Here is a 23,402-nt window from a genome sequence, read left to right as displayed (position 1 = left end):
AATGAGTTAATTCAACCTAAAAATTTTGTGTGGGGGTATCTGTGTGCATGTACATGTTAACGGCATATTTGTGAATATCTTTGAATATATAACCCTACATAATTGTAATTAGGCATCCGTGAGTATGTAGGATCATTTTTGGCTAGTTTTCGACAGCTGAAATTGGAATTTTAAAAAACTGAGCTCGATAATTGTAAACCAATAACAGTGTTATGATACGGATTGGGTTTGGCTATTATTTATTTACGGAAACCCGAATTCGCCACGATAATTTAAAACCTCATACTAGGATTAAACTCTTAAGTGCGATTCACCTGAACTGAACGCTGTTCTTCCTTGTTGATTGAACTGGTATTGAGAGAAGATAACGATTTAGAGTAAAAGTTATCACTTAACTTTAATCGATTTAGATCATTTCGGGCTCTGCGGGCGGCTCTGCGTATTCGACGGGAACTGAATGGGGTATAAATCGTGAAGTTGTCTCCAACTTTTCTGACAATACGCCGTTTAGAAATTATGTGACACTGTTTACGCACGATCGTGATGGTTTTTATGAAATTTAACCCTTCTACCTGCTCTGCCTCCATTTCTAAGCGCTTTGGAAATTTGGTTCTTAGGCATCAACAGTGAGGTTTAAGGAGATGTTTTCAATCGAAAGTTTAATTCACCAATACCAAACACGTGCCGGTGGATTGAGGGGTAACACCACTGTAACGGTCAAAAATGGGCCCAACTTTGACGATTTATTTTGGGAGTATGGATAAAGGAATATGATTTCTTTTCAGCGGGTTCACCTATTACGTATCAAAGTATGAAAAAAAATATTTGATCATCATTCAGATGCAAAATGAAATCCATAGAGTATAAGACCCGTCACAAAAAACCAAAAAAATTTTACAATCTATATGTTATTGCCTATGGAACTACGTAGGGTTTTTTTTTTTTTATCAAATTCTATAGAAATGGTACACTTTTAGAAAAATGAGTCGATTTGTGGGCAAAAAATAAGCAGTAATTTTTTTATAAATCAATAAAACTTAACATTAAATAAAAAAACAACTACGTACTTTCATAGAGAATGTAATTGTAAGGCTACTGTCAAAATTTCAGATCGATCCATGCAACGATATTCAAGTAATCTGTCCTCCCAATTTGAAAAAAGTGGTTTCGAGAAAAATGCGTTCAGTTTTACAAGCACTCGGCGCGCGATCCAAGGCATAAATCGAAAATTGAACCTCTCGAAATTTTTTTCCACTATAAGACCAACTAGATATTGTTTTTGTGACCCTAAAATATTGTTCAATCCAAGCAATAAGAAAAATCAAATTTCACAAAATCCTAGAGTGGCGTCACCCCTTAACGAATGATACGAGAGCTATTGCAAAAATGGTAGAGTGGAGAAAAGAATTCACCAATGCCAGATAGAGCGCCGGTGGATATACTAAAATGGATACGGAGACAGTTTAATAGATCTATTCACGTTGAAGGTTATTAATTAGGTCAAATCAAAACGTCAATTAAACTCAATGATTAGGTTTATTCAAAAGCTGAATTGAAATTATAATGCTTGAATATTGTTGAGAGTAATAATATTATTTAACAGTAGTATAAGCACGGAATTTCTTCAGAGTTACATCATTCGCCAAGATTTTAATATATCTTTGAACTGCTCCGATCGATGGTTTACGAATAACTGCTCTGTTTAAAAGGTAATTTTGAAACGTCTTGTTAAAATAATTTTGATGAACTACCCTGCTTCTGCTCATTGTCAGTGCAAGACTTGTTAAGGATTTGTTCTTTAGCGTGCCGATTTTGAACGCGGTTCCTAATTGGTTCCTTTCATTTTTACGGAATTCAGGCGAATGAGGAAGTTTCAAGTATGTATAAATAATGTTTGGGCCTTCTTATTCACCCTGAACTACCCTTGCCCTCTGGGTCCAGCGTAGTGGGTTAGTTACGCCCACCACGGCTTTTCCCACGAGTGCAGGTAAGAATTTCCGTACTTGCTTTATATATGTAAAAATAAGCTATTCTATCCCTGGGACATCATTGCCCAAACAAACACCTCCTGAAAGATGAAAAGGTTTATCACGCTACACGTGCACGCCAGTTTCTGTATGTCCGAAAATATATAGTGTTAATGGAAGCCGTATGCATGCAATGCATTCGGGGTAACAGAAATTTACCGACACGAACGTCGGATATTGCATATGCGGTTAGCTTCGTATAGAATTCTGTTTATCGTACATTTATATAATATGGAAGAAAAATTTAATCTTGGATAATGATAGTGAAACAAAAGTTTCATCATCTTCGAAGTGAAATCTAGAGGCTATAATTTTCATTCGATTGGTTGAGGAGTTTGCGGCACCGAGACCCTTAGATGCTCAAGTATCGTGTTTTCAACGTGCCGTCTTATCCCGACATTCCGCAGTAATTCTAATACTCCGATGTTGCCGCCATATCGATAAGCTTCCACTAAATTTTCGTAGCCGATTCCTGCCTCAGCAATTTTTATCCTCATTTGGATGGAAAGTCCTGAAATCCTCTTTAGAGAGTCTTTTCTATCACTAGTCTCAAGCTTTGTTGATTCAGCTCTAACGCTTACCGTAGAATTCTTAATTTGGTTTTCAATCGACAAGTCATTCCTGTAGTAACGTATTACATTCAATAATATTTGCTCCCTATGAGTCGCATTATATGCTCGTCGATCTGCCCAGTTGAAGTCGGGGATATTACTAGCGATAGCTTTCAGGCTGCAAGGTGTACCCGCAGGAAATACTTTTCGAAATACAGTGAGCGTGCTCGCAAATCCTGCGACACGTGACTGAAATTCCTCCATCATACCCAGATCTGTTACCAGTCGTAGAATCGATGGCCCGTGAAATCTGCCAATCAATAATGCAATTGAAACCACATCGTGTACGAATGTTTAAGAAATCGATAAATTACACAGCAACAATAATCACTCTTGGGCGTTGTGTGTTACAAGGATAACTCGTCTTAACCCGCGTTGATCGTCCAGGAACTCCAAGAAATCAGTGAAAGCAGTTCTCTTTGGAAATGTAGTTACTATACGACCGTTTTCCTCTAATTCACCATTTATAATTTTCAAGCGAGTGAAGTTAGTTTTTCTTTTCGGTATGCCATTCGACGGCATAATGTAGCGACTGAATTGACCCTGTTCGGTACAGGCAGCAATCTATGTGTAAATATGCATGTATTAGTTTCGCTAGATCAGAATAATTGCTTATATGTATATTAAATTAATTTTTACCTTGCAGATTTCGTCAGTTCTCTCAGATCCGTTGTGTGACAAATAGTATATTACTTGACAGCAGTCACTGAAGTCTGCATTTTCTGGATAAAAAAAAAAAAATTCATTTCAAATCAACGCATCTAAAATTCGTGACCTTCCTCGCAATTCTCGAATCATCCCGACGCCATTACGCACATGCACACACAGCAATCCGCGACCTACTCGAGAGGCGAGACTGAAGAATCCACGAAAGCGATTCGACCCAGTAACGACAGAATTTTGATTGTACGTGATTCACGATAAACCGGATTCTATGCAAAACCGAGATTCACCCTACAACCCTACGCACAAGTTTGCACTCATGCAGGGAAAAATCACACCGAAATACAAATGTTAATATAGAAACCTATATGAGGGTATAACAATAAACAATGAACAATAATCGTAATTTTCTGCAAATAAAACTGAATCGATCGTTATCGTGAATCTCAGGCTATGCTTACCAAGAGCGTGGTCAGAAATTGACTGAAAGTACTGTCAGTACTGAAAATGGTATAGTCCAAGTGACGTATACTGTAGATTTTCAGTACTGACAGTACTTTCAGTCAATTTCCGAACACGTCCGAAGTGTTGCTCTCGAAATTCGATCGCAAGGAATAAAACAGAACTTACCAACTCCTTCGCCAGCTCTCGCCATTTCGTAACTCTGGGCAAAGGCAAAACACTCTGTTAAGGCTAAGGATCGCAGGTGGTTTTAGGAATGGAGAGGTAAACGACGCGGTAGAATAATAACCCTCTGTTAATCTTTGGAAACGTAATAACATATGAATATCTTTATTTATTACACACTGCGTACTTTTTTAACGACAGTTTGCTCACAACTAACTTCCTCTAATACGTCGCTTGCTTCGCTCGAGACTCCAAGGCGCCAGTGTTCACAGCCGGAAGTGAGGCAACTATCGTAGAATTATCGTACCTGTCAAAACAGTGTCTATAATGAATAAATAAATTATATTAAACGTAATATTGACATTTTTGTAAATGCTTTATAGTTTGTCACTGTAAACTACCGTTTTGAAATTGAAACAACCTTTTTCGCGACCCTTTTTAACCCTTCAGGACATGGGTGTTTTGACTGCCATTATTTACTCTGGCCATGAGAAAAAATCTCATGGCTTCTGCGCATGCGCTCAGTATATTTTAAATACAGCTTTCTTAAGAAAATATCATTTATTTATAATTTTCAATGTTTTTTGAGGTAAAATAATTGCTCAAATGTATTATTAAAGTAATGTCAATTAAATATTCACAATGCAAAATAACTTAGATCTAAGTACTCATAAAATGTTTTTGTCAGGGTTATATATAAAACAAAAATATTGACTTACGTTTATTTAACACCTTTTAATAATATTCATTTAATGAATATCAACAATTAAATTATGAATTTTACATTTTTGAAAGCAGATAACACAGCACAACATTGCACAATTATTCTTTAGGTATATGTATCATGTAAACAAGTATGGCGGACGCATACTACGGAACGACCCGAACTAGGCCGAAAAGAAACGAAAACTAAAATCTCTTAACCTTTAATACTCTGGCCATGAGAAAAAATCTCATGTTCTCCAAAAAATTATTTTTTTTCGCAATTTTGATTTAAAAAAAAACAGTTTTTAGTGAATGTGTATCTAGAAAACTAAATTATAGGAAGATGCAAAAATTTTCAAGTAGTCTTTCCATTTGAATTTTAAAAGATATTTGAGATCTACGTTGAGCATGAGAGAAAATCTCATAACCCATGTCCTGAAGGGTTAACTGTGGGTGCTTTACACTCGCCGAGCGCTGCGGTCGCAAGTAGAACGTACCCTATATGCTTTACGTATAGCACAGACACCATGGGGCCAATTTTGTATCTTTCGCTTTTTCATCTCACCCCAACTGAGCATTCTGATTGGCTGCATGAGGTTAGACAGCCAATCACAATGCTCAGCTGAGGTGAGATGAAAAAGTGAAAATATAAAATCGACCCCCTGACCAATTCCCCCTCGACTTCAAGATTAATAGTGGTACCAACATCTTAAATTCTCAAAATTTGCATCATAATGGAAATTATCGTACAATCTGCGTACGATGATAATGTGCTGTCGTACATCGTAAGTAGGCATGAAATTATCGCATATGCACGATAATTATGGTACGGTTCCGATCGCTGCAAGGCGCTCGGCTACACTCGGTCCTCCTCGCACCGCGTTCGCATCAAATGCGATAACTTGCCACAACACTTCCGCCGTCGGAGCGTTTTATGCACAGCCCGAGATTCGTATATAATTTGGCAAATCTATTCTTTGGTAGCGCTTTGGTAAAAATGTCCGCCGATTGAACCTCGGTAGGCACAAAGATTATATTGATTTCGCCGTTTTCGACTTTCTCGCGGATGTAGTGAAACTTCACATCAATATGTTTCGCGCGCTTGTGAAATTCCGGATCTCGAATCAATCGAATAGCGCTCTGGTTTTCGGCGTACAAATTCGTCGACTCGTTTCGCATGTACCCTAGTTCGCTCAACAGCGCACGTAGGTAGCCATACAGCTTCTTTCGCCGCCGTCGATGCCGCGATATACTCCGATTCCGTCTTACTCGTAGACACGAGTTTTTGTCGCTGAGACGACCACGTTACAATTCCGTTTGCTAGACAGAACGCGTAACCCGTCGTCGACCTTCTGGTCCTTATATCGCTCGCGAAATCCGCATCTGAATATCCCGCGAGTTTGATTCGCAAATTCGACTCACTGCTCGCACATGACTCTCGTCGTGTTCGTTCTGAAACTTGCTAACCGAATTTACAGCGTGTGCAATAGCTGGTCGTGTTACTACCGCGAGAAACATTAGCGATCCTATTGCCTCGCGATACGGTACCGGAGTAGTATGGCTATGAGAGTTCTAAACGCAGATTCCGGTTACCCACACTTACCGACCGAGCCGCTCCGCGCAGCCCACCGAGCCGCTCCGCGCAGCTCAGACTCGAACCCTTCTCCGCTCCGCGCACCCCAGACGCAAACCCTTTTCCGCGATGACGTCACAGTCTGCCGTACCGAAGGTCAAAGTCTGTAGTGCTCGCCTGCCGAAGGTAGAGGGCGCAGCGGGGGGGCGAGAACTTTTTTACCGTCCCGCATTATTTTCCCACGATAGGACTGCTGATGTGTAACATTAACCACTCCAAATTCCTTGCCCACGGTAGGGACGGTAAAAAAGTTCTCGCCCCCCCGCTGCACCCACTACCGTCGGCAGGCGAGCACTACAGACTTTGACCTTCGGTACGGCAGACTGTGACGTCATCGCAGAAAAGGGTTCGCGTCTGGGATGCGCGGAGCGGAAAAGGGTTTGAGTCTGAGCTGCGCGGAGCGGCTCGGTTGGCTGCGTGGAGCGGCTCGGTAGGTAAGTGTCGGTAACCGGAATCTGCGTGTAGAACTCTTATGGCCACACTACTTACCGGTTGCCTTTCGCTCGCTTCTGATTCTACCGGGTACAAAATTGTGTGAGGATCCGCCGGCATGGAGACCCCTTTTGCTCGACTCATTCCGAATCGCTCTATGTCTTTTTTCGCGTAGGCCTCTTGATGTACGAACATCGACCTTGACTCGCGATCTCGACTTATTTGCATTCCGGCGAAGTTAATGCAATCTCCGATCGTTATATCGAATTCTTTGCTCAACTCTCTGACAATTTTTTCGATTATACCCGCAGACTTCGATGCAATTATCCTGTCGTCTACGAACAGCGCGAGGTACGAGGAAAAACACGCTTGTCCGCATTAGTCTCTATCAGATTGAACCTCTTCAAAACACTCGCGATTTCCAAGTTCCAGCAGCGCGGAGCCTGCTTGAGTACGTACAATGCTTTCTCGAGAAGACACACCACTTTATCTCGACTTCCGTTGACCTCCAGTCCCGTCGGAATCTCCATCATGTCGACCTCGTCAAGAAGTCCATGGAGAATAGCAGTTCGAACATCGAACTGTACTGCTTCAAGATTTTCTTCCGCGATGATCGCTAGGAGTACTCGGAGAGAATCGTACCTCACGACTGGTGAGAACGTCTCCGAGTAGTCCACGTCTTCTCGCTGCATGAAAGCCTCTGGCAGACAGTCGTGCTTTGAAACTGATGACGCTTCCTTCCGTGTCGCGTAGTGTTTTGAAAACCCATCTCGACGTGTATTTTATTTCGTTGTCGTAATACCCACCTGAGTGATTGTGAAAAATGCATTGCTTTATTAATGGATTAGCCATTCCATTACACATTAATTTTTTAATGATTTCTGCGTTTTCTCATCGCTGTGAATCATTTTGGTAGTTAATAATGGGACATCGCTGTATTATTCATTCCATTTTCAGTGAATAATATACTTTTCCTCATTAGGCGTTATTTTTATAGTCAGTACATTGATAAATTATGATAAAATTGAGATAATTGAGGTATCGTCATTCTCAATGTAACGGTTAATTTTTAAATCATTCAACTGCGAATATCCAGTATCATTTAATCGGAATGTTGTCAATCGATCATCTGACCTCCACGGTTAAGTGAGCAATTTTTTTCTCTTCTTTATTTAGATAACCGCCATTTCGGATGCTGTAATATTTAACTTCAGCTATCATTACAAGAAAAGAGTTATCAGTAAAGCAATTACTGCAGTTATGATTATTGCAATTGGAATCCATGCATACATTGTGGCAATAGTGATGCAATAACGATGACCTATTACTTTAGTAATAAACCGTTGAAATTCGAATCCATTCCTCAGTATTTTGGTCATTAATAATGTAATTCGAATCCATTACCTGTTACTTTGGTGATTACCAATTGCGTTATCGTCCATTGTCAATCATTCACGTTGTTACAAATCATGGTTTTGATGTATTACATATTATTTTTGTAATGGGTAATGCATTCGCTACATACACCATGTTCGGCGCCCGGTACCTAAGGGTTATCTCTGAAGATTACATTACTTTGTAGTCTTGCCTCGCTGCTCGCGAGCACTTGAAAGACTTCGGCTAAAAGCTTTACGGTATCTAGAGTTATTCCAAAGGTTTTTCAAACAGCCGATTCTGAATTTGAAGTAAAAAACTCGAAAATTCGAAACAGCGAACCTCAATATGGAATATATTGTTTCATTCCGGAACCAGGCTATCCTTTAACATCGTTGATGTTAAATCTAAAGACGAAGCTCAGAAATTTGATTTGGCGTACCTTTGATTGCTGTGAAAAGAATTACTATGGATCGATTCGAAGGGTATAGAAATTGATATCCGAAAGTTTTTTCGGCTGCTGATTTTGATCTGGTGCGCAAAATGTTTCAATTCGAAATTTCAATTCGACCAAGTCGCTCCAAAACTGGTATCAACGAAGTTCATCGGCCACTAATTTTGCGTCATAAGTGAAAAGTCCAGAGTTCAGAATGGCAACTAGAAAACAGTTCCAAACTACGTATGAATTGTATGCGAATCGATATCTAGGGAACTTCAAAATTCCGATTTGCATTAAAGAATTGTTCAATTTAGATTGGGTATAAACTTCGCTTAGAGTAGATTAAATGGTTCTGAGACATTGGCATTTTATGGTCTTTGGTATCACAGATCCAGATCTTATAGTGAAAGTTTTACAATTGCAATTGTCGAATGATTAGCCAATAAGGACTGTTGGAGCAACACGAATTTTTTTTCTGTCCCAGACAGAACGATGAAGAAAAAATCGGAAGCGACATTCACTTAATGGCGTCCCAAATCAATTATTCGTCAGGATTTCCGAGACCGTATCGAAATTTTTCATCAAATGCTAGCTGAAAATATACATGGTGGAAAATAATCATTTCCTCAGATAATCCTAGCCTGTGAAGCATAAGTGTTTCTATCTTGTCTGCAATGAACAATGGATAGAAGATTATTCATGCCAATCCATTCTTACCGCGATTAAGACATTTTTCCTAATATAAATTGCGAAACTTTATCATCACTCAAAATGTGTGTTGTTTATTTTTTTCCGTATCCAGAACCAATGAAAATTTTTTAATTCTGTGAATAAGATCTATATATTTTATAAATCACATTCGTTTGCGTATGTTACTTTATTTTTCGAATTAAAAACTTGGAATCAAAAATACGATTAGTTCAAGCTTTTGATGTTTCGGAATAATGCTAAAATTCTCAACTATCACACGTGGCAACGGTTAATTACATGGTGATGAATTATCTGAAATAAAGTTCAATGCACCTGTAAACGAATATTTATATTATCGATTGCATTCTCAAATCTATGAAATAACACTGTATTGTAGAAATTAGGTCATACATACTGAAATTTCAACTCGGTCAGTAATGTATTTACTCACAATTAGCAGCAAGCTGTCTTACCGTCCTTCCATTATTTTGATTAATACATATTATAGATAGGCTCTCGAACAACAGCTATTAAAGCTATCACACTTTCTACAGAAATATGTGTTATGTCCGCTGCTATCAGAGATAGTGCAAGCGAGGTTATTGCTTCCAAAAAAAAAAAAACTGTTATCGTCCAAAGCGTTGAAGAATACACACACGTCTTTCCTGAAATCCAGACGGTCTTGGAACACCGAAGCAGTATTTACAATTGAAAAAGTATTACCGATGTAAGCCCATTTTCATGCCTAGATTCTAGATTCATGAATCGGGTACGTTATGCGTTATTTAGTTATAATTTTATTTCCATTCCAGGTTTAATAACCCGTCGGGAAATAATGGATTATTGACAAATCGAGCATGAAATTAAATTTTCCTTTCGAGAATAACGAGACTCGAAGTTATAAAAGTTCATCATAGCGTTCAAAAACCTCGAGTACAGAGTGCAGGTGATAGTGGCAAAAGCTTGACTGAGCGCTGTAGAATAACAGAACGTCTTACTTCCATCTAGTTACTTTTCATTTTACAGAAGCGTATGATTGGGATGACGCGGAAATATGTGATTTAAAAAACTACAGTCGTTATTTCTTTCTAATTTCAGTTGTCACAATTTGAAAGCTCATGATTTCAAATGGAACGTAGAAATGGCTTACTTTCAAAATGCTTTATCGTACGGGGAGGATTCCTTGAGGATTCGCAATGTGAACAACAAATATATGTGAAGCGTCGTTCTCATTGACGTCCCTCAAGGAATACTCCCGGCTCACTCTTTATCAAATCGTTTTTTGCACGTACTTAAAACACTTGCACTCCGTGGTAATTTTCCCCTCTCGTTTCATAACAACTGCACATCACAGTTACCGCACCTCAATTGTGGTTGAAATACAACCAGACGGTAAAAGAAGTAGGAACTTGAATCGCTCGCATAAGAAGTGATCCAATTTTTTATAATTCATGTCAGTATGTAGTATGAATTATAATTTTTTTTCTTTAAAAATTACATCGACGACTGAGCAGAAAAAAATCGTCACTCGGGATTCGGTCAACAAGAACGCATTTCAAGATTTAGTTAAATAACACTGTATTTGAGAATTTTAATCAAAAACATTGTATCTCAGAATTTGATTAGAGACCATTACGTATTTCATCAAAATTAGATTTTGATTTTGTAATTGAAAAGGAATGAAATGTTAATTACATCAGTATTTTGCAATAGCGATGAAATATAATACTAAGTGGATTTGCACACTGCCATCAGCAAGAAGTAAAATACAAATCACGTTTGTGTTTTGATATTTGGGTAGAATGAAATGCAAATTACACTTTTAGTGATTTATTTTGTTTCATTGCAGTTCATGAAAGTAATTGATATCTTCATTCGGGTGAATTGCAATACGATTAATATCTCCTCGATCCAACAATTTTTACGTAAAGTCAATGAGTTAATTCAACCTAAAAATTTTGTGTGGGGGTATCTGTGTGCATATACATGTTAACGGCATATTTGTGAATATCTTTGAATATATAACCCTACATAATTGTAATTAGGCATCCGTGAGTATGTAGGATCATTTTTGGCTTTTTTCGACAGCTGAAATTGGAATTTTAAAAAACTGAGCTCGATAATTGTAAACCAATAACAGTGTTATGATACGGATTGGGTTTGGCTATTATTCATTTACGGAAACCCGAATTCGCCACGATAATTTAAAACCTCATACTAGGATTAAACTCTTGGGTGCGATTTACCTGAACTGAACGCTGTTCTTCTTTGTTGATTGAACTGGTATTGAGAGAAGATAACGATTTGGAGTAAAAGTTATCACTTAACTTCAATCGATTTAGATCATTTCGGGCTCTGCGGGCGGCTATGCGTATTCGACGGGAACTGAATGGGGTACAAATCGTGAAGTTGTCTCCATTTTTTCTGACAATACGCCGTTTAAAAATTATGTGACACTATTTACGCACGATCGTTCTGGTTTTTATGAAATTCAACCCTTCTACCTGCTCTGCCTCCTTTTCTAAGCGCTTTGGAAATTTGGCTCTTACGCATCAACAGTGAGGTTTAAGGAGAGGTTTTCAATCGAAAGTTTAATTCACCAATACCAAACACGTGCCGGTGGATTGAGGGGTAACACCGCTCTAACGGTCAAAAATGGGCCCAACTTTCACGATTTATTTTGGGAGTATGGAAAAAGGAATATGATTTCCTCTCAGCGGGCTTACCTAACACGTATCGAAGTATGAAAAAAATGTTTTATTATCATTCAGATGCATAATCAAATCGATAAAGTATAAGACCCGTCACAAAGAACCCAAAAATTTTAAAATCTGTATGATATTGCCTATGGAACTACGTAGGGTTTTTTTTTATCAAATTCTGTAGAAATGGTACACTTAAAAAAATGAGTCGACTTGTGGGCAAAAAGTAAGCAGTAATTTTTTTATAAATCAATAAAACTTTACATTAAATAAAAAAACAACTACTTACTTTCGTAGAGAATGTAATTGTGAAGCTACTATCAAAATTTCAGATCGATCCATGCAACGATATTCAAGTAATCTGTCCTCCCGGTTTGAAAAAAGTGGTTTCGAGAAAAATGCGTTCAGTTTTACAAGCACTCGGCGCGCGCTCCAAGGCATAAATCGAGAATTGAACCTCTTGAAATTTTTTTCCACTATAAGACCAACTAGATATTGTTTGTGTGACCCTAAAATATTGTGTAATCCAAGCAATGAAAAAAATCAAATTTCACAAAATCCTAGAGTGGCGTCACCCCTTAACGAATGATACGAGAGCTGTTGCAAAAAATGGTAGAGTGAAGAAAAGAATTCACCAATGCCAGATAGGGCGCCGGTGGATATACTAAAATGGATACGGAGACAGTTCAATAGATCTATTCACGTTGAAGGTTATTAATTAGGTTAAATCAAAACGTCAATTAAACTCAATGATTAGGTTTATTCAAAAGCTGAATTGAAATTATAATGCTTAAATATTGTTGGGAGTAATAATATTATTTAACAGTAGTATAAGCACGGAATTTCTTCAGAGTTACATCGTTCGCCAAGATTTAAAAATATCTTTGAACTGCTCCGATCGATGGTTTACGAAGAACTGCAATGTTTGAAAGATAATTTTGAAACGTCGTGTTAAAATAATTCTGATGAACTACCCTGCTTCTGCTCATTGTCAGTGCAAGACTTGTTAAGGATTTGTTCTTCAGCGTGCCGATTTTTAACACGGTTCCTAATTGGTTCCATTCATTTTTACGGAATTTAGGCGAATGAGGAAGTTTCAAGTATGTATAAATAATGTTTTGGGCTTTCTTATTCACCCTGAACTACCCTTGCCCTCTGGGTCCAGCGTAGTGGGTTAGTTACGCCCACCACGGCTTTTCCCACGAGTGCAGGTAAGAATTTCCGTACTTGCTTTACATATGTAAAAATAAGCTATTCTATCCCTGGGACATCATTGCCCAAACAAACACCTCCTGAAAGATGGAAAAGTTTATTACGCTACACGTGCACGCCAGTTTCTGTATGTCCGAAAATATATAGTGTTAATGGAAGCCGTATGCATGCAATGCATTCGGGGTAACAGAAATTTACCGACACGAACGTTGGATATTGCATATGTGGTTAGCTTCGTATAGAATTCTGTTTATTGTACATTTATGTAATATGCAAGAAAAATTTAATCTTGGATAATGATAGTGAAACAAAAGTTTCATCATTTTCGAAGTGAAATCTAGAGGCTATAATTTTCATTCGATTGGTTGAGGAGTTCGCGGTACCGAGACCCTTAGATGCTCAAGTATCTTGTTTTTAACGTCCCGTCTTAACCCGACATCCTGCAGTAATTGTAATACTCCGTCGTCGCTGCCAGATCGATAAGCTTCCACTAAATCTTGGTAGCCGATTCCTGCCTTAGCCATTTTCTCCCTTGTAGGAAGGGAAAGTTGTTTATTGTTTAGTGTTCTAATCTCCTCTAGAGAGGCTTTTCTATCATTAGTCTCTAGCTTTGTTGATGCAGCTTCAGCGCTTTCCGTATAATTCGTAATGTTGTTTCCAATCCCGTAGTAACGTATTACTTCCATTAATAGTTCCTCCATACGAGTCGCATAATATGCTGCTTTCGCTTCCCAGTTGAAGCCGGGGATACCTTCAGCGATATTTTTCAGCGCGTGACTATCACGCTCAGGAAATTCGGTTTGAAATAGAAGGAGCGTGCACGCAAATCCTGCGACACGTGACTGAAATTCCTCCATCATACCCAGATCTGTTACCAGTCGTAGAATCCGTGGCCCGTGAAATCTGCCAATCAATAATGCAATTGAAACCACATCGTGCACGAATGTTTAAGAAATCGATAAATTACACAGCAACAATAATCACTCGTGGGCCTTGTGTGCTACAAGGATAACTGGTCTTGACTGGCGTTGAGTGTCCAGGAAGTCCAAGAACTTAGTGATAGCAGTTTCCGCTGGATCTGTATCTACTTTTTTATCATTTTCGTACAATTCACCATCCATAACTCTCAAACCATTGACGTTAGTTATCATTGGCGGTATCCCATTCAGCGGCATAATGTAGGACCTGAATTGACCCATTTCGGTACAGGCAGCAATCTATGTGTAAATATGCATGTATTAGTTTCGCTAGATCAGAATAATTGCTTATATGTATATTAAATTAATTTTTACCTTGCAGATTTCGTCTGTTCTCCCACCTCCGCTAGTTGCCAAATTGAATATTACTTGACAGCAGCCACTAAAGTCTGCATTTTTTGGATAAAAAAAAAAAATTCATTCCAAATCAACGCGTCTGAAATTCGTGACCTTCCTCGCAATTCTCGAATCATCCCGCCGCCATTACGCACATGCACACACAGCAATCCGCGACCTACTCGAGAGGCGAGACTGAAGAATCCACGAAAGCGATTCGACCCAGTACAACAGAATTTTGATTGTACGTGATTTACGATAAACCGGATTCTATGCAAAACCGTGATTCACCCTACAACCCTACGCACGAGTTTGCACTCATGCAGGGAAAAATCACACCGAAATACAAATGTTAATATACAAACCTATATGAGGGTATAACAATAAGCAATGAACAATAATCGTAATTCTCTGCAAATAAAACTGAGTCTATCGTTATCGTGAATCTCAGGCTATGCTTACCAAGTATAAAGATCGGGAAGCGAATTTAGATACGTTATCTTAATCCAAAAATGGCTATCCGTTACTCAGTAAGCATAAAGCTGAAGCTAGGAGCCAAACGCATTAAAACGGTTTACTCTTAAAAATGTGTAACTCAAAGTGTTGCTCCTGAAATTCGATCGCAAGAAATAAAACAGTACTTACCAACTCCTTCGCCAGCTCTCGCCATTTCGTAACTCTGGGCAAAGGCAAAACACTCGAAAAAGAAATGAGACGTCCGTTATCGGTAATCGACAAAACGAAAGTGATCAGAAATCTACATACAGCAACGCGGATACCTATGCATCACCTGTTACATAACGTAATGCGCAGCAAGCATTTTTCGCTGTCGATTTTATATCAATTTTGCTAACTCCGTTATCTGATGTGCACCTGCTGGAACGTTATGATGCAGAACTTATCGTAATGCAGTAAATTTATCGTGTGTGTAGTTCCTCGATGGTCTGGTATTGCGCGAGGACGGTGGTTCCTTGTCGCTAATCCATTTTGATGAAATTTCGTTATCAGCTACTGACGGGAAAAGCGGGGAGAGGCTGCTATCGTACTTTCCACCGGTGCACCTTTGCAAGGTCACTTAGCGGTTACGATTTCTTTTTTAAATGGGAACGTGAACTTGTTTTCACATATTGGGATTCTACACAAAAGGTGGAAAACTTTTATTTCAAACTGTTTGTTCTTACAAGCCCTGATTATTTTTTATGGGGCTAGCTCGAAGAAAAAGTTTACAGCGTGGTACCAACTGCTCCAGAGGATATGAAGGAGCGAATCGGAAATGCTTGTAGAAACATCGAACGAGAACATTTACTACGATGTCATGTATCTTTTGTGAATCGTACTGAAAAGTGAATTGAAGTTAACGGGTAGAATTTCGAGCATCTATTAAGAGCACGGAGCATTAAAAAGGAGCACGATCTTGGTTACGTATCGAGTCGAAAAGTGGTTCCAAAATAACCTGCCGGACCGTAGCGCTGTGATCGGCCCAGACCCTCAGTATCCGTAATAGGCGGAAAATACAAACCCGAAAACGAAGTCTACGCGATTTATATATAAATCCAACCAAATTGAACATAATGGTCCACGCAATGAGAAATTTGCTGAAAATCATCTACTAAAGTTGGACTGTGACTTAGGCGCTTGACGGAAAATATATACCTTTAATACTCCGTGGCTCCGTGCCTCTAACGCCGACGCGGAAACCGCCATTTGCAAATTGTATTTAACATGGCCGCTATGCCGGACGCGGAGGGTCTGGAGCGATCGGAACGCCACCTGGATGCCATATGAAAAAAAGGTACCATATTTGTAGTCAGAGATTGTGCTCCTCTTTAATGCTCCGTGATTAAGAGTCAACCATAGTGACCGCCATCTTCGTTGGTCGAGGGTAGAGTTGACTGGTGGTTAACGTAGGAACTTCCGTGGTCAAGAGCGTACATATATGCAAAGTCAGTTATGGTGCTTATGGGGTCCCACATTTCTGAAATTATTTTTACAAGAGCATGTGCAAAACATCCATTCTTTGGTAACAAAGACCGATTCAGTCGTAATGAGGTATAGTTTTTTGCTTTTATTTCTGTGATGTACTTCGAAAAAGAAAACTGCTTCGCGTCTAATCAACGCATGTAACAGCGCGATTAAGAGAACAGAATAAGTCGATGATAACAAACTTGTTGATCGTTCATAGTAATGTTTGATTAGAGAGAAATATGTTATCATTCGATATAATAACATAGCCTTACAGTAGTCTGTAAAAAGAATAATATTAGCTGATAGATCCATGAATATTTTGGAATAGAACAGAAATACGCGTTCATGTTTGCCTCGAAGTATGCAGGATAATTACTTGTCAATTTTTTTATTCCACTACATCTCTTGCAGAGATCACAGTCTTTTTCATGACTTGTTACTATAAATAAATTTTACGATCGTTGCCATATCACAGTTACAAAAATTGGTGTATAATGTTTTCAAAAATAGTTCAACAAAAATCATTAGGGTGGTCCTTAAGAACCTCATTTCGAAAGGTATCTCTCCGGCTAGCTTCCAAAAAAAATTGGAAATATTCTTCGAAAATTTGGGATAAACAAAAACACTCGACGATGATGATCGATCGCCAACTTCAAGTAATGAGTAATGAATGCGAATTGGGATTAACGACTGATTGATTTGAAATAAAATTGCATGTGATTTGTTTCTTTTTTATCTTCAATATTCGAAGAATTTTTATGCCAAGGTTTAAACTGTTTTAGGAGTGTCAACGTACAAAGCTATGATTTTTTCTACGTTTCCACGCTACAATGGAAATACTTTTGAAATAGCTGATATAATATTTCATTTTTCACATCGATTTTTCATTGTCAGTGATTAATGGCGGTTTCTGCCCAAATTCGAAACTCAAAATGAATTCATGCTCACAGGCACCCTTTCTAGTTGAACTGGAACGCCGAAGTGTTTATACCAATTTTTGCTAATTTTTTTGAAACCGATCCAGGGGATGCTGAACCGGTTCAAATTCAAAAATGACCTTTATGACCACTCTAACAATCAAACTAAACGATGCTACATGCTTTGCTTCTTGTACTGTCAAGCTGATCGCCCTCTCAAAATCAAGCGTGTACCGAACGCATCAATCGATCTTCAACGTCAGAAGTTCTGCAAAACGAGAAACAATTATTTCTGTAAAAACTGGTACAACTTTTTCTTCGCCTTGTTTTGCAATACTACTTCAGAAATGTTGATTTATAAACTATAACTGCATTCCCTTCAACCAGTTCTTCTTCCACTAGCTAACATATGTCACGATTCAAATTTTGTTTCCGTAATATTGGAGCTAAAATATGTGTGTAGAGTTTCTCGGTGTCAAACGTCAATAAAGTAAGAAAAAAATTTGACGTTTCGGCTGTGAGTGGGGGCCCTCCTCGGGAAACTAAAATATATTAATCGAATACAGTAACATATAAGTTATGACTAAATAATCTTGTACAAAAGAAAAAAAAACATTTGTAAAGAAGACTGACGTTTAAGGACGTTGCCTACCGAACTTTGGCTTCCCTCGCGACTCCAGCCAGGCAGCCAAGGGGAAGACTGAGCGAGACTTTAAGTCTATGCCTCTCGCGTCCTAATATAACTGGAAGCCCGTATGAGTTCCGTGTGGTTGATAAGATTAGGATACGGTTATTGAAGCAGAGGTTGGCACATATACATATTATTTCAAATATATATTGGTTATGCAAATAATACCAAGTTACAGAACTCACGCCTAATCTAATAACTTATAAGCAATGACACTTGACTGGCCGCTTACATTAGCAAACTTAAAGATAAGCTATTTCAGGATGAGCAGTGCGATGAGTTGCCTTGTCACGTGTAGGGGTAGAAACTGAGGAGTCCGTCCTGTGGAGTGTCTCCTTGCATTTAAAGTGTGATGATAGCTCGGCTTATCCAGGTTTAGTCACAGTGAACCCACAGTCTAGCCACATCATGAAACCATACGTAGTAACATAATATTAAGCCTCTTGAAAGGAAAACGCCGTGCTATTATTTTTTATTTATTTTTTTTTTTTTCAGAGACAGTACATGAACATTTTGTTGACGCAATTTGAATAATACGTAAGAAATCCAATTCTAACAGTTCGTGAAGGTTATGATTTCTCTGTACAATGGGCGGAGCTTTATCTGGTAAGCGTTTGACAACTCAATCGGTTTCATTCAAATCGTACATTCTCTTAATTATTTTCTTCAAGAGAATTTCCTTTCGCCTCTGCTCTTCTGATTTTCTTCAGTTTAAAAGGTGAGGTCTTTATTGTTTTTTTTTTTTTTTTTGTCCGCTCTTAAAAAGTTGTCGTGACTATCGGATCTTGAAGTTATCGAAATATATCCAGCACATTGTTGGGATTTTATTTGTTCTCTGATTGGTCGTTGTGGTGTGTCGTTTTGACAGTTGGCGCCCGGTTATATGCCTTGATTCAAAGAATGTAACTGTGATTTTGTCATCCTCGGTACGGTAATGACAGTTCATCCTGTCATAAAAAATTAAATAATACCGACAAGCTGAAAACAAACGCAAATGATACACTAACTCAAAGCTTGAGCGTGCGCGCCTGGGGAATTTAACATTGAGCGAATTGAATCCGACGCGCCACGGTGCAGCGGTGATCAGGTCATTTCAAGAGAACCTATCGCTATAATCATCCTGAATGATGACCTTACCTTAATTTCTATTTTTTAGCAATATACCCGAGTCAGTTTCTACCAAGTCGGAGAGATATGCCCGGAAGTAAAACGAGAGTCGCAATTATTGGCGGTGGTGTTTCTGGTCTTATCGTAGCTAAACATCTTGCCACGAATCCAGAAACTTTCGATTTCACTCTGTTTGAGCAAACCGACCAGGTTGGTGGAACATGGGTTTATACCGACGAGACGGATTTCGACTCTCGCGGACTTCCAGTTCACAGCAGCATGTACAAGAACCTCAGGTAAGACAAAAGTAAATGAAAAACACAATAAAATAGTATATTTCCGAACGGCATGGACTATTAGAATGCGGCTTCTTTTCTCTTCCCTGTCACATTTACTATACCTAACCAAGTCCGCAATTGACAACATTGATGCTTTCAATCAACATGACGTAACCGTCCCTTATACTTACGCAGCCTCACTCTTGACATATCAAAAGTTGTTCCGGCATTACACACGTTCCAGACTTTTCTTTCCTCGGCAATGGTCCGGCGTACTTTTCCATGAACCTTAATCACTTTGTCTATCAACAAATACGCATGCATTTGAGATGTTTCGAATACATTTTTTTTTTTTAAGATGAACATTTCCTTTGAACTTTCGAAAATCTCTAGACTCAAATCACCCGAAAAAGTAAAAGTAAATTCACCTGATTTTGCTAGACCTCTATACGTAGTTTCACGTAGATTTTCAAGTACGAAGCATGAAAATTGAATAGAACACCCCTTATATTTTACTTGAGTGGGACTAGTCTGCGCTAATTGTAAATGCTTACACGAAAAAAATGAGGCTTCCAACACACTTAAATGTAGTAAAGACTCAGTGTGCACGTCAAATCATGTCTTAGACCCGAAGTGCACAAAAAATGCGCTTTATATGATTATGTATTAACAGGACGAACGTGCCAAAAGAAATTATGCAAATTCCTGACTTTCCCTTCCAAGATCAAGATGGGCCGTCTTTCGTGCATCACAGCGTTGTTCGGAATTATCTATTAAGTTATACGGAGCACTTCAATCTCTTCCCTCATATAAAGGTATGTGTTTTGAAATATATGGATACATAGGACGTATTCCGAAATGTGCGCTATCTATTAGATCTATCTAATATATTATGTGGAACATGGGCGGATATACAGGGGGTCTTATTCCAATAAGACCAGTCAATGATCCCGAAAAATGAGTGTTTTACAAATATAAGTGTCAGACAAATGTTTTTATGGCTTTGAAGGGCGCCAGAGGAGCCTGAAAGATCCCACGCTCCAAGGAATATAAAGATAATCAGTAACGATCCTTCATTAAGTTTCTAGAACTCGAATTGTGACAATGTTTCTGCCCGCAGTTAAATACGGTAGTGAAAAATGTTGAGCCCGAAGGTTTTCCAAGCGGCCAAACAATGTGGCTAGTAACTTCCGAGGACTTGGAAACAAACGTTGTAACGACAAGGATCTTTGACGCTGTGATACTTTGCAACGGACATTATACTGTGGGAGACGTTCCTCACATTCCTGGAATTGAGACTTTCCCTGGAAGATCTATACACAGTCATCAGTACCGGAAGCCAGAGACGTACGCGAACAAGAAGGTCTGCATTCTGGGCGCCTCGTGGTCTGGCGTGGACATTGCTTGCGAGCTATCCAAGTACGCTGAAAAGGTAAGACTTCCATTTTTGATCGAAATGTTTACCACTATAAAATGACCATGGGTACAGAATGAATAGAATCAGAGTGCGTAAGGCATCTGATAAGTGCTTCCAGGTATTGAAAAAAAATGTAAACTAATTTTTGAAAGAAGGTCATCTGGTCGTTATTCAGATTGGGGATTTCGGGGTTATTATCGTTCTTTCGGCTGTAGGAGATATCAAATTACATTTTTATAACAAATTCAACGACGTTTAACCACCTTCATGATAAATGGTTGATTCTCGGATGGTTGAAAATTGGTAGTTAGTTGATCTTTATTACCTACTTTTCGACAAAAAGCAAGTAGCGTGAGCCAGAACGGAAATAGGAGGACAGAAATGAGACGATAAGGTTACTGTAAGGATCGTTTGAAAGTGACGAGATGTGGCGATACGCCGGACGTAAAATTACAATAAATTTCTGCATTTCCGGATTTCTGATATTCGAAAAACAGGTTCTTAGAAAAATTTCAGTCCATCTGTTTGTTCCGACAAACGCACGCGATAATCTCGAAAACAGCTAGATAAAGAAATTTCAGTTATACAGATTTCACATTCAAGTGATGGACATGAAAAATTGCCTTGTGTAGTGATGAAAAGTACAGCTAAAATACTATTTTCACTGCTTGTTTAAAGTTGCATGAATCGTAATATTTTTCATGTCACTATATTTTGATAATCACCTTAGCTACGTAAAGACAGTACGATAAATAGCTTGAACTGGAATTTATATATCGTTATCCCGTTCCGGCAGCGTGTAAGCATTTATACAAGAATGTAACGCGCAAATGGCAAACGTGTGCTGCCTATTCGACACTGAAAAAAGTAGGCGAGAATTTTTCACGACCCGAAATGAAATCCCAATAACTTGTCCGTATACCTATACTTCTTTCGAACACACAGGCGAATTCGTAATGAACTACTTTTGGATATGTTATCAATAAATCCAAAATTCTTCTCCAATTCTATATGAAATTATATTATGATAATGAGAATTTTGTGTAATTCAGTTTAGGTGACTAAGATGATATCACCGAAAATGTTGTTCGGTTCCACCCACTATTGCCCATTTCTTACTAATGCGTATAATTACTAACAGTCGTCATTTCAATCATGCGAAATAAGCTGCACTCCATTAGGTTGAAGTTCAGCGAGTTCGCACGTGCCGTTCGATGTGAGACTTACAACCTCACAAGCCTCCATTAAAAAAGGTCGCAGTGCTTGCAGTCGCATGAATTTACTTAATTCCTAAAGGACTCACAAAAAGTAATTTGATACGGTCTCTCAAATTTTGAATACCTTCGGAATTTTACACGAGCAAATTTACTGTTTAAGAGCGATAGCCCTTGCAATAAAAACATCTTGAACAGAAAATGAATGAAACCCGTGTACAATCTGTCACCGACATTGAATCATTCGCATTATTTCATCTATTTTCAAATCTTTCACTGTTTCATGATCGTTTCAGATCTACCTAAGTCACAATCTTGAAGATCTGAAAATGAAAAAACTGCCAGAAAACGTACAAGAAGTAGCAGGAATTGATAGAATCCATGGAAACACTTTCGTGTTCAAAAGTGGAGCTACTGCAGTCGTTGAAGAGTTCGTTTACTGCACAGGTAAGATCTCACCTCGAATTAAAACCGACATATCAGTTTATTGGCACACACCCAGTTAATTAGTTCTGATTATTTTATCGTAGGTTACCAGTTCACGTTTCCATTCCTATCTAAAAAAGTGTTTATCAGTACAAAGGACAACCTCGTGGAACCAGTTTACAAATATCTTGTGCACACAGACGTACCGAATCTTTTCTTCATGGGATTACCAGGACTCGCTGTCCCATTTCCAATGTTCCACATTCAGGCCCAGTATATCGTGAAGGTTATGGACGGTCGCGTTAAGCTGCCTTCCTCCTCAGAAATGCGCGAGGACTTTCAGAGGGAAAAGCGAAAGTTGTTACAGGAAGGGATTCCGGTTTGTTGAACGGTTTTATAATTATTGATTAATTTTTATTAAATCCTGATTAAATGGTATTTGGAAATGTTTCAAGAATGTAGATAACTGATTATCGATGAGGATACAAAATGACCCCAAAGATGCATTAGTTTTACTTCAAGCTCTGCCGCGGGGCGCTTTGCGTCTCACTATTTTTTCGGTGTTTGGTTTTGAATATACTACATGATAAATAGATGCATGATCTGGACATGGAGAACCTTGAAGCGGGTGACCGGGTGGAAAAGTTGCCTTCGGTTGTTTTTCAATAAACAGACAATTCGTTGCCTCTGTTTCGTCTCACGTCCGATAAACTTGCAACAAAATAAACCTGACAAAATAACTCAAACAATAATATCCCAGTTGAATACAACTCAAACATAAATGATTTAGTACATGCAATAGGGAATTTTTTCCTGCACTAAATTACAGGAGTTATTTTTTTTCATGAATAGGTTCAGTATGACGTACTGAATGTAAATTCACAAAATCCTTACAAATTTTAAGGGCGGAAGTGCCGCCATTTTGAGAAAAACCGTTTCGGCCTATATCTCCGTAACCGTGC

At 38.6% G+C, this 23,402-nt stretch overlaps 3 protein-coding genes across 8 annotated transcripts in view; 1 reads left to right on the top strand and 2 right to left on the bottom strand.

The window, feature by feature from the left end:
• The window catches only part of LOC124224979 (uncharacterized), a 42,853-nt gene that overhangs the window by 18,066 nt on the left and 1,385 nt on the right, over positions 1-23,402 (top strand). For 2 of the 5 annotated variants that reach the window (XM_046637319.2, XM_046637318.2), the window contains exons 2-6: positions 19,155-19,401; positions 20,057-20,198; positions 20,504-20,815; positions 22,311-22,461; positions 22,545-22,819. In XM_046637319.2, coding sequence (XP_046493275.1) covers positions 19,193-19,401; positions 20,057-20,198; positions 20,504-20,815; positions 22,311-22,461; positions 22,545-22,819 — 1,089 coding nt within the window. In that variant the 5' untranslated portion in view covers positions 19,155-19,192. Of the gene's footprint in view, positions 1-16,358; positions 16,372-18,493; positions 18,605-19,154; positions 19,413-20,056; positions 20,199-20,503; positions 20,816-22,310; positions 22,462-22,544; positions 22,820-23,402 lie in introns of those variants that run through there. The other 3 variants (XM_046637316.2, XM_046637317.1, XM_046637320.2) reach the window with 3 other exon arrangements.
• Positions 1,549-7,365, bottom strand: LOC124224982 (uncharacterized). Of its 2 annotated transcripts, none has more exons than XM_046637324.2 (5): positions 7,158-7,365; positions 3,932-4,235; positions 3,278-3,360; positions 2,970-3,202; positions 1,549-2,888 (listed from the first exon to the last, which is right to left on the bottom strand). In XM_046637324.2, exons 2-5 carry the CDS (start codon positions 3,954-3,956, stop codon positions 2,342-2,344), a joined length of 888 nt encoding a protein of 295 aa, XP_046493280.1. In that variant the 5' UTR covers positions 3,957-4,235; positions 7,158-7,365; the 3' UTR covers positions 1,549-2,341. The 2 variants fall into 2 exon arrangements, with proteins under 2 accessions (XP_046493280.1, XP_046493281.1); XM_046637325.2 differs by having other exon boundaries at positions 7,181-7,365.
• LOC124224983 (uncharacterized) lies at positions 12,586-15,211 on the bottom strand. Its single transcript, XM_046637327.2, has 4 exons — positions 15,074-15,211; positions 14,408-14,481; positions 14,100-14,332; positions 12,586-14,018 (listed from the first exon to the last, which is right to left on the bottom strand). The coding sequence occupies exons 1-4, from the start codon at positions 15,096-15,098 to the stop codon at positions 13,469-13,471; spliced, it is 882 nt and encodes a 293-aa protein (XP_046493283.1). The 5' UTR covers positions 15,099-15,211; the 3' UTR covers positions 12,586-13,468.

This window comes from Neodiprion pinetum, chromosome 1 (genome assembly GCF_021155775.2).
Source record: "Neodiprion pinetum isolate iyNeoPine1 chromosome 1, iyNeoPine1.2, whole genome shotgun sequence".
Lineage (NCBI taxonomy): Eukaryota > Metazoa > Arthropoda > Insecta > Hymenoptera > Diprionidae > Neodiprion > Neodiprion pinetum.
This window is presented reverse-complemented; position numbering and strand designations above follow the sequence as displayed.